Source organism: Orycteropus afer, unplaced genomic scaffold (genome assembly GCF_000298275.1).
Source record: "Orycteropus afer afer isolate SDZICR_OR568_19922 unplaced genomic scaffold, OryAfe1.0 scaffold00096, whole genome shotgun sequence".
Taxonomy (NCBI): domain Eukaryota; kingdom Metazoa; phylum Chordata; class Mammalia; order Tubulidentata; family Orycteropodidae; genus Orycteropus; species Orycteropus afer.
In genome coordinates, this window is record NW_006921683.1 from 1,123,135 (window position 1) to 1,136,365 (window position 13,231).

The window sequence follows — 13,231 nt, forward strand, 5'->3', positions numbered from 1 at the left end:
AAATGATGGCCCTGTTGTGTTACATAGAGATGGGCTTTAAGTATATGATTAACCTCTGGTACTAGGTACTTTATGAGTACTTGATTATAAATGAATATGAATAATTAATTCCCTTTTATATATTTAATGTCAGGCCTTATCTAACTATGTATAACTATAATATGCATTTCCCAAACTATCTTTTTGAGTTAGAAGCAGAACTTTGGATATATTTGTAACAGAGTGATCTCTATGTTTGATTGTCTCTTTTACAAAAGGATATGTTATGTGGTCCATGTTTTGGATCCTGAAAGCATGATATGCACTAATCATCTTTAGAAGCAGAAAATTGAAATGGTAATTGTAATTTGAACTATTGCTTCTTCATTTGATAGGTGACCAGGATAGATGGCACCATAGATAGTTCCCCATGTTTAAAGGTGACCCAGAAGTCCTTTGGATCACAGAACAGCAGCACTGACATCATGTTTTATCGTCTGAGCATGCCAATTGAATGTGCAGAGGTCTTCTCCAAAACTGCTACAGGAGGTCTCCCAGGGGCCAGCCTCTTTGGACCCAAGAATGACCTGGAGGATTATGATGCAGATTCTGATTTTGAGGTTCTAATGAAGACAGCTCATGGCCATCTGGTGCCCGACCGTGTTGACAAAGAGAAAGAAGCCACAAAATCAGAGTTCAATAATCACAAAGATTATGCTCAAGAAAAGCCCTCTCGTCTGAAACAAAGGTCATTAATTGTAATGCAGTGTGATTTTAAATATGTAGTTATTATGTCGGGAGGGTTGCAGTAGAAAGTCAGGGACAGCCCAATGTTAATTTGTTCCTCCTCTTCTGCTCATTTTTATTTGTGTGTATATTTGTGTACAAAGTATTCTATAGCAAAAAAAAAAAAAAAGTGTGCAATCACTTGGTCATCTAATTTGTTAGCACCCAATTCTTACTTTAAAATATATCTATATTTACTTTCTTGGTTGAAACTTATCAAGTATTCTCTGTAAATGATATAAAGAAGATAGGTTACTTTAGAATATTTTGTTTCACTAAACCAGGATTTCTCAACCTCAGCACTATTAACACTTTTGGACCAGATAATTTTCTATTGTAGGGGCTGTCCTGTGCATTGTAGAATATTTATTATCATCTCTAACTTCTAGTCTCTAGATGCCAAGGGCATCCTCCAACAGTGACAACCAAGAATGTCTTCCGACATTGCCAAATATCCTCAGATGAAAGTTACTTTACAGAATTGATTATATGCTCATGTTTAAGTAGTCAGAACATTTTAATATTACTTATTCGTAGTCCTCTAAAAATTTCAGATTTTTGCTTAGAAGAACAAAGCCAGATTATAGCACAAGCCATTCTGCAAGACTTACTGAAGATGTTCTTGCAGATGATCGAGATGACTATGATTACTTGATGCAAACATCCACGGTATGAGGTTACAGCATTTATAATTTATTTTTGATTTTCAGTTATTATGCTTTACATTTTGAATAACTCCCTTTGATTTCATTATACTTACCAGTTTATTTTTAAATAATTATTAGCTTATGTTTTTACATATTTTAGGGCTGAAATGTTAAATATATATGTTTACAAACACATACTATATATTCATAGATCCAAAACCCAAAAAAAAAAAAAAAAACCTCACTGCCATCAAGTCAGATCTGACTCATAGCAACCCCTCCTTAGGTTTCCGAGGCAGCATCACTGTGGAAGTAGATTGCCCAAACTTCCTTCTGAGGAGTGGCTGGTGGGTTTGAACCGCCAGTCTTCTGGTTAGCAGTCAAATACGTTAGGCACTACGCCACCAGACTTCCCATATTCATACATAGATAGATATCAGTAAGAGAGCTACTTTAGGAAACATCCTTAATGGCACCTGTAATCTTGAATTTGCTAACTTGTTTCTGGGAAAATTTAAATTGTCTATTTGACTTTTCCAAGTATACACAATTTCCTTCATATTAGTGATATATCTAAAAGGATATAACTTATTATACTTTACCAAAAATCAACTTTTGCTGTCTTCCATTAAAGGTTGTTTTTTTTTTTTTAAACTACTTCTAAAATGTCAAATGGTAAAAAAATAATCTATGTCCCTTGTAGAATGATGCCATGTCTGAATTTGATTTTTACATATTATAACTGAACTATTTCAAAATGCTTTAAAGTATCAAACTATGTTGCCCAGTCGTTCTTCTGAGGAGTGGCTGGTGGGTTTGAACCAACAACTTTCTGGTTAGCAGTCAAATGCCTTAGGCACTACACCACCAGAGCTCCCTTTGGTTTTTTGATTTATAACTAAACTATTTCAAAATCCTTTAAAGTATCAAATTATTAAATTTCATAGATAGGAAAAACAGACCACATTCAAAGAGGTAGGTGGCAGGTATGGAAACTTTTAGCATAGATTAGGATTCTTATCCAAGATTGAAGAATTTGAGGCTTACCTACCTAACGTTATCCCACTTCATTATATATTAAATGTGTGTGTGTGTATATATATATATATATATGTGTGTGTGTGTGTGAATGTGTGATGTGTAGATACATGAACACAGTCACACATACATAAATATATATATATATATGTATGTATATACACATACACACATTCACAAACATACGTAATGCATATGTACTTGAGAATACAAAAAGCCTCAAATCATTTAGCATCTTTCCTCAGATAGATGTCTGTCTTTCTTTCCCACTATTTCTGATTTAAGTCATATAAATCTTTTCTCATTTTGAAGTGTCAGTTTTTTTGTGCCTACAGCATTTTAATTAGGCCAAATGATTTAAAACAATTACATTCTTAAGTAATTCAAAGACTCTGACAACAGTTAACATTAAAAATCAAAGTTTGTTTATTCTTTTCCTTACCAACACTTTTGTCTTGCTCTTTTGATAGTACTATTACTCTGTGAGAATCTTTCCTGGACAAGAACCTGCTAATGTCTGGGTGGGCTGGATTACATCCGATTTCCATCAGTATGATACAGGTTTTGACTTGGACAGAGTTCGTACAGTAACTGTTACTCTAGGAGATGAGAAAGGAAAAGTGCATGAAAGGTTGGTTTTCCTTAAATTTTTATATGATTGAAATCTGATAAAAATGTTGGTGAATGTAGATCATTTTTTCTCTTGGATTTCTTACCCAGGATAATATTTCTACTTATGTTGTTGTTGTTGTTGTTACGTGCTGTCAAGTCGGACCCGACTCATAGCAACCCCTCCTTGGGTTTCCGAGGTCATATCACTGTGGAAGTAGAGTCCCCCATCTTCCTTCCGAGGAGTGGCTGGGGGGTTTGAACCTCCAGCCTTCTGGTTAGCAGTCAAGTGCCTTAGGCATTACACTACCAGAGCTCCCTAGTATTTCTACTTATAGGATAAATAAAATCCAACCATTAATGTCAATGTCCTTTCTGTTATTCATATAAACCAGTAGAGTCTGAATATATTAGAAGTGAAAACCATTATGAAGTAAGAGCAGTGCATCCTTTTTGAGTAAAATTATTGTACATAACTAACAACTTGAGTTGGCAATAGTTAGCCTTTGTTGTATGAGTTAGAGATGGGCAATGAGAGACATTTACTGTGTTGTCTGATAAATATCTTGGGAACTGGTGATGTGGGTGGGTGAAAAGTGAAGAAGACAATGCGGTAGTAGTTTAGACCAGGTGGGTGCATTTGTACTCAGACTGAGGAGCAGTGGGTTCTTTCCTCAGCTTTGCCATTGACTCGCTGTGTGGCTTTGGGTAAGTCAGTTAAACTTTCTGTGCCATCTTTTTTCATTTGTAAAACAAGTCAAACTCAAACCAAACCTTCAAAAAAGTGAAGAAGGCTATCTTCCTTGCAGAATGAGAGAAGAGATCTTAGAATTCACATCATTTTTTGTGCCCACACATCTCCCTGATCTGCTGTGATAGGTCTTAAAGAAAGAGACTGCCATGATGTTGTTTTTCCTCTATAATTGTACATCACTGTTTAGTGATGAGAACACTCTCCTGTCTTCAGGTTGTAATACTTGAAACATCATGACACTAGAGCTTGAAACCATGGCCCTAGAAAAATACGGAGTGACCAATGCTTTATTTTAGAGTGGGGACAAAGAACAACCAGTCTGTAGGAAATTTCTTGGAGGATGCATTTCATATATAAGAAATATAAGAAAATGACTCAGTAGAGGGTAGGGTAACTGATAAATGATTTTGGTGTAGGAAGTAAAAGATAAGGGATTGTTGAATCTTACATAAGTCATGCAGAGAAACACAACTGACTTTTTACTATTCAGTAATCAACCTTATCCCAAACTCTTGTACTTTAATTCCTACTGCCTGTGTTTGGCTTTTTTCATTTCTTTTTTTGCTACTCTCATTAGTATGTTCACTGTATGGTGGCAGAAAAAGGGAATGTAAGCGAAACTGAAATCACTTAACTTTGTTACTATCTCTGGTGTAAGTTTTGGTGAGGGTGAAATCAGGTACAGTTTTGTTTTTAATATCATTGATTTTGATGGTGCAAATACATTGCACTCGACTAATAACCTAAAGGTTTGTGGTTCGAACCCACCAGTGACACCACAGTAAAAAGCCCTGACAACCTGCTTCTGTAAAGATCACAGCCAAGAAAACCATATAAATCAGTTCTACTCTGTAACAAATGAGGTTGCTATGAATCAGGATTTACTTAACAGCAACAGGTTTGGTCTCTCATAACAGATCACTGGGCACTTCTATAAAGGGGCATTAATTTTAGTCTAATTCTTAATATATTGAATGGCTGATGTAGAATTTGTCTAAGTATTTTGATAAGTGTTTGGAAACTAATGTTTCACATCTCAGCAAGTATAAAAAATTTGAGAATGAAAATATCAAATTTTGATGATTATTTAATAAACTCTTTTGAACCTCAGAAAAAGGTCCAGTTTGGTTTGAGTTTTTTTTGAGGGAATGTGCAGGTCAGTTCTTAGTTGGTTCAAACCTGTTGACCTGTCTCCATTAGGTGTGAAATTTAGAGATGTGTAAGACCTGATTCAGAATTTCCACTGATGTCAATGGAGTTTTGCTCAAAGTCACAGAATTGGGCCCATTGTGCACCTGTCCCATTACAGCATGAGCTTGTTGCTTGCAAAGCATAACTTAGGCTTAGTTTGCAAAATATACATGCCTTCTAGTATATTTAAGGTCATAATTTTTCTTTTTTCAATTCAGCATCAAACGGAGCAACTGCTACATGGTATGTGCAGGTGAGAGTATGAGCCCTGGACAAGGACGCAACAATAATGGATTGGAGATTGGCTGTGTTGTGGATGTGGCCAGTGGGTTGCTCACATTCACTGCTAATGGCAAGGAATTGAGCACATATTATCAGGTTTGTGTTCATTGATGCCATCATGCTTCTAGGGAGAAAAAAAAAAAAATGTCTTGTTAAAGGGAAACATATTTTGTAAGACCAAAAAGTAAACTAAAAATTAGAAGGAAGTGAAATAATAAATTTCTTAATTATGTATTTTTAATGTCCGTTTGAATAATAGCAGTGTCTTAAGCCCTTTAGAGTTAACAGATAGTGCATCCTTTCAAAAATGTTCTTACAGTAGTGAAATAATTATTGAATTTATCAGAGGATTTCTATATGATTTCTTAGTTGATGCAAAGCACATATACTTTCTTTGTCCTCCTGACCTTTCTAATATAAAATCCATTTGTTTAAAAAGGTGGAGCCAAGTACAAAACTATTTCCTGCTGTTTTTGCACAAGCTACAAGTCCTAATGTTTTCCAGTTTGAGCTGGGAAGAATAAAGGTAAGAAAGACTGATATTTTATTTTATTTTCCATTGTTGTTGTTGTTGTTGTTAAGTGCCGTCGAGTCGTTTCCGACTCATAGCGACCCCACGCACAGCAGAACGAAACACTGCCCGATCCCGCGCCAGCCCCACAATCCCTGCTATACTTGAGCCCATCATCGCAGCCACCGTATCAATCCATCTCATTGAAGGCCTCCCCCTCTTTCCTCGACCCTCCACCCTACCAAGCATGACATCCTTCTCCAGGGAATGGTCCCTTCTTACAACATGACCAAAATAGGTGAGACGAAGTCTGGCCATCCTTGCTTCCAAGGAGTATTCTGGCTGCACTTCCTCCAGGACAGATCTGTTAGTTCTTTTAGCAGTCCACGGTACTTTCAGTATTCTTCGTCAGCACCACAACTCAAAAGCATCAACTCTTCTTCGGTCTTCCTTATTCATTGTCCAGCTCTCACATGCATACAAGGCAACTGAAAATGTCATGGCTTGTGTCAGGCACACCTTAGTCCTCAATGAGATATCCTTGCTCCTCGGCACTTGAAACAGTTCCTTCGCAGTTGACTTTCCCAATGCTACACGTCGTCTAATGTCCTGACTGCTGCTTCCGTTGGCATCAATTGTAGAACCAAGCAATGTGAATTCTTTGACAACCTCAATCTTCTCTCCATTTATTGTGATGCTGCTCATTGGTCCAGTTGTGAGGATTTTTGTTTTCTTTATGTTGAGATGTAATCCATACTGCAGACTGTATTCTTTAACCTTCATCAGTAGGTGCCTTAAGTCATCCTCACTTTCAGCAAGCAAAGTTGTATCGTCTGCATATCTCAGGTTGTTAATGATTCTTCCTCCAATCCTGATACCACGTTTTTCTTCATATAGTCCAGCTTCTCGGATTATTTGCTCAGCATATAGATTGAATAAGTGTGGAGAAAGAATACAACCCTGACGCACTCCCTTCTTGATTTTAAACCATGTAGTGTCCCCTTGTTCTGTTCGAACGACAGCCTCCTTGTCAAGGTACAGATTCCTCATGAATACAATCAAGTGCTCGGGAATTCCCATTCTTCTCAATGTTATCCATAATTTGTCATGATCCACACAATCAAATGCCTTTGCATAGTCAATAAAACACAAGTAAACATCTTTCTGGTATTCCCTTCCTTGAGCCAAGATCCATCTCACAACAGCTATGATATCCCTTGTTCCATGTCCTCTTCTGAATCTGGCTTGAACCTCTGGAAGTTCTCTATCAATATACTGCTGCAAACGTTTCTGAATTATCTTCAGTAAGATCTTACTTGCATGTGATATTAATGATACTGTTCTATAATTTCTACATTCTGTGGAATCACGTTTCTTTGGAATGTGCACAAATATGGATCTCTTCCAGTCAGTTGGCCAGGTAGCTGTCCTCCAAATCTCTTGGCATAACTGACTGAGTACCTCCAATGGGGTACCTGTTTGTTGAAATATCTCAATCGGTATGCCATCAATTCCCGGAGCCTTGTTCTTCGCCAGTTCTTTCATTGCAGCTTTGACTTCTTCCTTCATTACCATTGGTTCTAGATCATATGCCACTTCTTGAAATGGATGAAGATCAATCAGTTATTTTTGGTACAGTGACTCTGTGTATTCCTGCCATCTTCTCTTGATGTTTCCTGCATCATTCAATATTTTGCCCATAGAATCTCTCAATATTGCAACTCGAGGCTTAAATTTTTTCTTCAGTTCTTTCAGTTTGAGAAATGCTGAGCGTGTTCTTCCTTTTTGGTTTTCAGACTCCAGGTCTTCGCACATTTCATTATAGTAATTGGCTTTGTCTACTCGAGCTGCTCTTTGAAATCTTCTGTTCAGCTCTTTTACCTTTTCATTTCTTCCATTTGCTTTAGTGATTCTCTGCTCAAGGGCAAGGTTCAGAGTCTCCTCTGTCATCCACTTTGATTATTTTCCATTAGTACATAGCATTTACTTCATCATAACTGAATTCAAATTTTTGAGTATTTAGAGGAGTCTAATAAATTATTCTTTAAAAGAAAGATAGCCGTATTTGAAAATTCTATAATCTTCTCAGGTCACTTGGGTAACATTCTTAATTTGAAAAGATTTTCTTTGATCATGATAAGTATACTACTCAATAAAACTTGACTTATACAGAACAAAAAATGCCAAAGTATGAACAGTTCAGTAATCAATGAAGTCACAGCTCAGTCTGTGAATGGGACATGAAATTATGCTAAATTGTGGTAGCGGCATGTATTAAATGCTCTAGGAACAAAAATTAAAGAACAGTTAAATTAGATGAGGTGGATTAGGGAAGGCTAAAAGAAGAGGTGACATTAAAGTTGGTTCTAACTATTGAACAGGAGTTCTTGAGATAAATTAACTAAAAAGGGCATTCTAGACAAAGAGACATAGCAAAAATATGTGAAAGTGAAATTTCTGAAGGTTAAGTAATTCACTGTGACCTAACAAAAGATGCCTTCCAGGATGTACCTGAAGATTGCTGTAGATAAAAGGTAAGACAAGTCCAGTTTACAGGTCTTTTATATTGTGGTGAGAAATCAGTACGTATAACACAGACAGTGACTATCCTCTGGAAATGTTTTAAAAATTTATTTTTATTTTTGTTGTTCTTGGGAATATACACAGCAGAACATACAACAATGTAACTGTTTCTGTGTGTACAATTCAAGGACATCAGTTACATTCTTCAAGTAGTACAATGATTCTCACTCTCCTTTTCCAAACTGTTCATTAATAATTTATTGATATAAACTCACTACCCTCTAAAGTTACCTGTCTAATTTTACAAGTTACTATTATCAATTTAATCCCATAGAGATAGTTCTTAAAAGAGCACAATGCTCAAACAGACATTCTTTACTAATTAATCTAAACTTTTATTTGGTTTACAGAAGACTTCAGAAGGTATTTTTGGTTTAAGGTTTAAAGATAATTATCTCAGGGCAATAATTTCAGGGAATCCTCTGACAACTTGAAAAAGCAGATTATGTGTGATGAAACATGTTTTGGAAAGATTTTCTGATAATAATATGAAGTTGGACAAGAATAGGAGTAAGTAGCAACAATTAGAGACCACTGCTCCAGTCTGCATGGGAGATGCTGTCGAGAGCCATAATAATAGTAATGGAGATAAAGTGATAAACATGAAGATGGTTTAGAGGAGAAGTTAATAGGATTTCACAATTAATTGGATTAATATGTTTTATGGATAAATTTTATTCAGGTGTTCAAGGAGAATGCAGACTTAAGGATTAATTTAAATACTCTAGTTTGGACAGCTGAGAGTGGTAATACAACAACAATGTCTTGCTGAAATTCAGGAAAAGAGATTCAATTTAACTTTGAAACTATAAAAATTGAAGTGCTAGTTGTAGTGCTAGTTGCTATAGTAGGCAGTTTTGCCATACTAGCCCAGTGACCTTCCACATGTTATTCAACTATGTGAACTTCAATGTCTGCCCTTGCCAAATGAGGTTCCCAATACCTGGTTTATGGGGTTAAGAATACCGTAACTAGAATATTATGAACAAAGATTTTTTATTTAATATATAATAAATATTTATAATGAATATACACAAATATATGTATATTTGATTGTTCTAAAAAAGGAGCTATGCTAGAGTTTAAAGTTCTTGTCTTGAAGAAATCAGTTGTAATTAGCTTTCAGAGTGAATAAGATATCTTGAGCAAATGCAAGGAATGAGAAGAGGAGTATACAGAGTGTAAACCTCTCATTTTATCAACTAAGAGAGAGGAACCCATAGGGACACTGAGGAAAAAACTGTGAGATATGTAGGAGAAGAACCAGAGAGAGTATCTTAATGGAAGCCAAGAAAAGAGAACCTTTTCTGAAGCAGGAGTAATCAACAATGTCAGATATTTAAATGCCAGAGAAAGACTAATGCAACAAGTATTAAAGGAATCCATTGCTTTTCTTAATTAAGAAGATTTTGGTGCCCTTTGACAGAAAAATTTCAGCAAAATGATGGGAGAGACTGTATTACAGTGAATTTAAGATGAAAAAAAGAGAGACAGCAGGTTGAGACATATTTCTGATATAATTTGACAAAGACCTGATAGTTTCTCACAACCTAAATTGGATATAGTTTCTCACTACCTAAATTGGACACCTAAGTTGTCCATTTGAGATTTCCATTAGAGTATCTAATAGTTATGGAACATTTAATAATCCTGATCATCAGTGCTCCTCCTGCTAGCCCGTGTGATCTTCAGTTTTCACCTTCTCATTGTTGTTGTCATTGTTAGATGCTATCGAGTTGCTTCTGACCCATGGAGACCCCACACACAACAGAATAGAACACTGCCCATTCCTGTGCCATCCTCACAGTCATTGATGTGTTTGAGCCCATTGTTACACACTTTGTCAATCCATCTCATCGAGGATCTTCCTCTCTTTCACTGACCCTCCACTTTACCAACATAATGTCCTTCCTGGGGACTAGTTTCCTCTAATAACATGTCCAAACTACCTGAGATGAAGTATCACTGTCCTTGCTTTTAAGGAGCATTCAGAGCAGCCTTCTTCCAAGATGGATTTGTTCTTTTTTTTTTTTTTTTTTTTGTACATTCAATATCCGTGGTATATTCATTATTCTTTGCCAACAGCATAATTCCAAGCCATAAATCCTTTTTTGGTCTTCCTTATTCATTGGCCAGCTTTCATATGCATATGAAGCTATTGAAAATAGCATGGCTTGGGTCAAGTGCACCTTACTCTTGAAGGTGATATCTTTGTTCTTTAACACTTAAAAGAGGTCCTTTGCAGCAGATTTGCTCATTGTAATATATCCTCTGGTTTCTTGACTGCTGTTTCCCTGGGTATTTATTGTGGATCTAAATAAAATTAAATCCTGGAAAAGATTGAAATCTTTTCTGTGTTTATAAGGATGTTGCTTATGTGTCCAGTTGTAAGGATTTTTGGGTTTTTTTATGTCTTTCACCTTCATCCATGAGTTCTTCAAGTCCTCTCCACTTTCAGCTAGCAAGGTTGTGTTATCTGTGTATCATGGGTTGTTAATTAGTCTTTCTCCAATCCAGATGACATCTTTTTCATATAGCCCACCTTCTCGGATTATTTGTTCAGGATACATACTGAATAAGTATGATGAAAAGATACAGCCAAGAGGCACACCTTTTCTATCCTCTTGTTCTGAGTGAATGACTGGCTCTTGTTCTATGTATAGGTTCCTAAACCTTGGACATCCTGTCTTCTCTTTCTTGTACTCAGCATCTGAGTCCCAACCATTAGCAAATCTTCTCAACCCTACTTTCTAATCCCTATGCCCATATCTGCTGCTACTACCCTGATTGCTATATGCATCTTTCCTTATCGGAATTGCTACCAACTGTTGTGGACTTTACTCTGACACCATGTGTGGAATACACGAGAGTCTTTGTGTGTCAGAAAAGAGCTACACTCCATAAGATTTTTCAATGGCTGTGACCATTTGCAAGTAGATTTCCAGGCCTACAGTAGCCTCCTAATTATTTTTTTTCCTTAATTCATCCATCTCTCTGTCTTAGGATTCTGTACAGAAACAGAACCAGTGGTACATACATGAACACACACATATGCACATACATATACAGAGAAAGAATGAGATATTGACATTTCCTTCAAGGAATTGGCTTACATGATAATGAAAGACTAACAAGTCCTGCAAAATCTGTAGGTTAGATGGCAAGATGGAGACTCCTGTAGGCTCATATTCCAGGATCCACAGGTCATGTGAAGAAAAGAGTGTGGTGTGAAGAGTGAAAGTTCTGATGAAATATCTGTTAATAATGTGGAGAAAGAGCAAACCCTACAGAAACTACCTTTTTTTTTTTTTTTTTTTTTAACTGATTAATCGATGCACTCCTCGGAAAGAAGTTGGGCAATCTACTTCTATAGTGATACAGCCTTGGAAACCCAAGGAGGGATCACTATGAGTTGGATCCGACTTGATGGCAGTAAGTTTGGGTTTTGGTTTTTGGAATCGATTACATCATACTAGATTACACACAGAAAGTACTTGTATTATATCACATTAGATAAGAAGTCTTTGCATCGCAACACATTAGATTATATTCTACTCTACGTAAGACCAACATTTGTCTGTCAATTTGTCATACAGTGGTGGTCTGCATGTTACTGTGAGGGTGGAGGCTATGCCTTCAGCATTTTGAATGCCAGCACTGTGAACTATGGTGGACAGGTTTCAGCAGAGCTTCCAGACTAAGACAGACAAGGAAGAAGAAGGGACTATCCACTTCTCATAGACTTTGCCAGTGAAAACCTCATGAATAGCAGTGAAATACTGTCTGATATATTACTGGAAAATGTTATGAATAGCGCTGATATATTGTCTGATATACTCCCAGAAGATAAGCCCTTCAGGTCAGAAAACACTAAAAATACGACTGGAGAAGTGCTGCCTTCTCAAAGTTGAGGCGACCTTAATGATGTGGATGGAGGAAAACTTTCAAGACCTTCATTTGCTGATGAGGCATCACTCAAAATGGGAAAAAAAGCAGGTGTAAATATCCATTAATAATTGGAACATGGAAGAGACTAGCCAAGGTGGTGGACTAGACAGAAAGTCTGCAAAGACCCTCTTCAACAAAGAAAAGGGGAACCAATTAACACAGACACAGAAGATAATTCTGGACCCCTGAGCCTTGAAGGGAAGGATATAGAAGTGGACTAATCCCCAACTAGCAGAGGAATTTGCATGAAAATACCAAAAAAGGAGACATACAGAGCTGTGGTCTGGCAGCGATCCTGAGCAATCCTGATGGCACAGACAGCGTGCAGATTCCAGAATGGTGGTAGGACCTAAGAATTAACCTAAAAATCAGCCCTGCTAGCCAGGGACTGCACGAAGGACTGCTCTGGTGGCTGGTGACTAAAAGGAGAAGCAGCAAAGAGGAGGGTGAGCTGAGATGTGGACTTTTGCCTGTCTGGAGGGTGCCACCATTTTGAATGCTTATGAGCAGCCATTTTTGATATTTAAAGAGACAGTGCTTTCCGAGATTCTGGGACTTAAGAAGAGGTTCTGCTTACCAGTAACTCCAAGGACACTCCGGACCTGCATGAATGAAAAGGCCAACAATAAAAAACCACTAAGAAGAGCCTGAATCACCCTTGGCTGCTCTTCACAAGTAGTTAACAGAGATCTTAATACAATACCATGATGTCTAGGAGACAACAGACCATCACAGTCCACACAAAGAATCAAGATAAAGTGTTAGAAACAAGGAAACAAAATACAGACCCAGAACACATCCCTGAGGAAGTCACAACATTGGAACTCTCTGATAAGGAATTCAAAAGAATTATATTTAGGTATCATCAAAGGATTGAGAAACAGACCAAAGAAAACACAGAAA

General features: G+C 37.0%; 1 protein-coding gene across 1 annotated transcript in view; it reads left to right on the plus strand.

Annotated features, from left to right (window-relative positions):
- The window catches only part of RYR2 (ryanodine receptor 2), a 1,099,979-nt gene that overhangs the window by 705,037 nt on the left and 381,711 nt on the right, over nt 1-13,231 (plus strand). Inside the window, exons 31-35 of the mRNA XM_007942720.1 lie at nt 375-727; nt 1,320-1,434; nt 2,921-3,081; nt 5,223-5,382; nt 5,726-5,812. Coding sequence (XP_007940911.1) covers nt 375-727; nt 1,320-1,434; nt 2,921-3,081; nt 5,223-5,382; nt 5,726-5,812 — 876 coding nt within the window. The remainder of the gene's footprint in view (nt 1-374; nt 728-1,319; nt 1,435-2,920; nt 3,082-5,222; nt 5,383-5,725; nt 5,813-13,231) is intronic.